General features: G+C 46.5%; 1 protein-coding gene across 1 annotated transcript; it reads left to right on the top strand.

Moving 5' to 3' along the window:
- The first annotated feature begins 1,033 nt into the window (after positions 1-1,033).
- On the top strand, positions 1,034-2,229 carry LOC138351953 (processed variable antigen-like). Its single transcript, XM_069304122.1, has 2 exons — positions 1,034-1,054; positions 1,693-2,229. The coding sequence occupies exons 1-2, from the start codon at positions 1,034-1,036 to the stop codon at positions 2,227-2,229; spliced, it is 558 nt and encodes a 185-aa protein (XP_069160223.1).
- The last annotated feature ends 212 nt before the right edge of the window (positions 2,230-2,441 follow it).

Below are 2,441 nucleotides of genomic sequence, written 5' to 3'. Positions count from 1 at the left end.
TTTTTGTTCCGGTTACCAATGTATTGCTGTTGTATTTTTGTTTTTGTAAATGTGTTATATTTTTGTTTTTGTTATATTGTTATATTTTCCTTTTTGTTGTTATTGTCATTATGTATTGGTGCCTCTGAGTGTGTGTGGTTTCCGGGGCCGGTAGGCTTGTTTTGTGTTGTCCTGTTTCCCTGTTTGTGTGTTGGGTGGGGATTTTTGGGTCCTCTGTATTGTTATGTTGTCATTTCTGTACTGTATTATGATGGGTTTGTACTTTTTGTTTGTGTTTTTGTTGTTGGTCCTTCAGGCCGGTATTTTGTACTTTTGTAATTTTGTACTTTTGTAATTTTGTGCTCTGCTTGTTTTGTTCTTGTTTGTTTCCTCTTATTGTTTATTGTATTTATGCGCATGCTTGTATGTAAACAAAAAAATCCAGCCAGAATCCTTTTTATAGTCACTCGAGAAGGAAGTTTATAAATTAACTATCTAAAGTTCATTTTATAATTTAATTGGGCGTGTCTCGTGTCACTTCAGCATGTACAGAGGCTGTAATTACATACAGTGGATACAAGTGACTGATGAACAATTAAGTGGCATGAGTCTACCACTTGTAAGTGGTAGATTTGTTTTTGTTGAGTGAATGTGATCTTTGGTCGCGAAGTATACAAGTATGTCGTTGTCGTTGTTTTAGATTCAGCTACTCGTAACAAAAAGTTCCAAGTAGCACGGGCTATGGTGAGCCCGTAGTGGACTTACCTGGCACAGGAGCGGTGCTGTAACTATACAAATATGTTGTTGTTTTAGATTCAGCTACTGGGAACAAAAAGTTCCAAGTAGCACGGGCTATAGTGAGCCCGTAATGGACTTACCTGGCACAGGAGCGGGGCTGTAATTGGTAATACAAGTTGATGATGAAGATTAAGCCACCCAAAAGGTGGCACGGGCATGAATAGCTCGTAAGTGGTGGCCCTTTTGAGCCATTACCAGTATCAATAGATGATACTGGAGATCTGTGGAGGTGCGACTGCACCCTAGGTGACGGGAGATGTCTCCCGTGGTAATACAAGTAAGACGTATTGTATTATATACACCAATTAGGATAAGGTGAAGTGAGGTGCAAGACAGTCGATGTCGCCTGTGGCTGTAGGTGAGGTGTGAGGTGGAAATTCTCTCTTGGTCTTGAGGATGATAAGATGCAATCGACTTGAGAATGGTCCAGGACGGACCGAAACGTCGTCGTCCCTTCAACTTCTAAGTGTGTGGTCTGGTCAACATGATAAGGTGTACCAAAGTGTAAGCTGGTTGTTGGTGGTTGGATGAGTGTGTGCTGTGTCTAATCTTCTATTGTGGTTGTGTCTGTTGATCATTTCCGTGTTGTTGGTCAGAATATATCTAGTGATTGTCTGGTTGTGTGTAGAGACGACGTGATCTTTGATAGAACTTTGCTGTTTGTGCGTTTTCAATATATAGACAAGACAAGATCTCTTTCAGTGCACCTGGCAATGCACAAACAACATGATTATCAAAGATCACATCATGCAAATGTATGTCATAAAAATATGAAAAATCATTTACGCTTTTCTTTAAAAGAATATTTTGCAGTCAGGTCAAAGGTTAAACTAAACTATTTGGACGGTTTGAGGAAATGTGCTGAGTATGTTTTGGATAAACCAATCGAATTGATTACATTTTAACACGGGTGAGCTGAAGGCCACGGGTGAGCTGAAGGCCACGGGTGAGCTGAAGGGCACGGGTGAGTTCAAGGCCACGGGTGAGCTGAAGGGCACGGGTGAGTTCAAGGCCACGGGTGAGCTGAAGGCCACGGGTAAGCTCAAGGCCACGGGTGAGCTGAAGGCCACGGGTGAGCTCAAGGCCACGGGTGAGCTGAAGGGCACGGGTGAGCTGAAGGGCACGGGTGAGTTCAAGGCCACGGGTGAGCTGAAGGGCACGGGTGAGTTCAAGGCCACGGGTGAGCTGAAGGCCACGGGTAAGCTCAAGGCCACGGGTGAGCTGAAGGCCACGGGTGAGCTGAAGGCCACGGGTGAGCTCAAGGCCACGGGTGAGCTCAAGGCCACGGGTGAGCTCAAGGCCACGGGTGAGCTCAAGGCCACGGGTGAGCTCAAGGCCACGGGTGAGCTCAAGGCCACGGGTGAACTCAAGGCCACGGGTGAACTCAAGGCCACGGGTGAACTCAAGGCCACGGGTGAACTCAAGGCCACCTACCTTGAGGTGCTTCCTTGAGGTGCTTCCGGGGCTTAGTGTCCCCGCGGCCCGGTCGTCGACCAGGCCTCCTGGTTGCTGGACTGATCAACCAGGCTGTTAGACGCGGCTGCTCGCCTCGGGTGAACTCAAGGCCACGGGTGAGCTCAAGGCCACGTGTGAGCTCAAGACAACGACGTTCGTCTCAAACATAATGACTTAAGCATGGATACCAACCTGGGAAAATATAGGAA

Source organism: Procambarus clarkii, chromosome 51 (assembly GCF_040958095.1).
Source record: "Procambarus clarkii isolate CNS0578487 chromosome 51, FALCON_Pclarkii_2.0, whole genome shotgun sequence".
NCBI classification, from domain to species: domain Eukaryota; kingdom Metazoa; phylum Arthropoda; class Malacostraca; order Decapoda; family Cambaridae; genus Procambarus; species Procambarus clarkii.
Note: the sequence above shows the minus strand (reverse complement) of the source record. Positions and strands in the feature narration are given on the sequence as shown.

Bases quoted from the DNA above. Each gene is read 5' to 3' on its own strand.
- LOC138351953 (XM_069304122.1), top strand. From the start codon at position 1,034: ATGTCTCCCGTGGTAATACAA. The intron at 1,055-1,692 runs GTAAGACGTATT...AACACGGGTGAG, and splicing joins TGTCTCCCGTGGTAATACAA to CTGAAGGCCACGGGTGAGCT.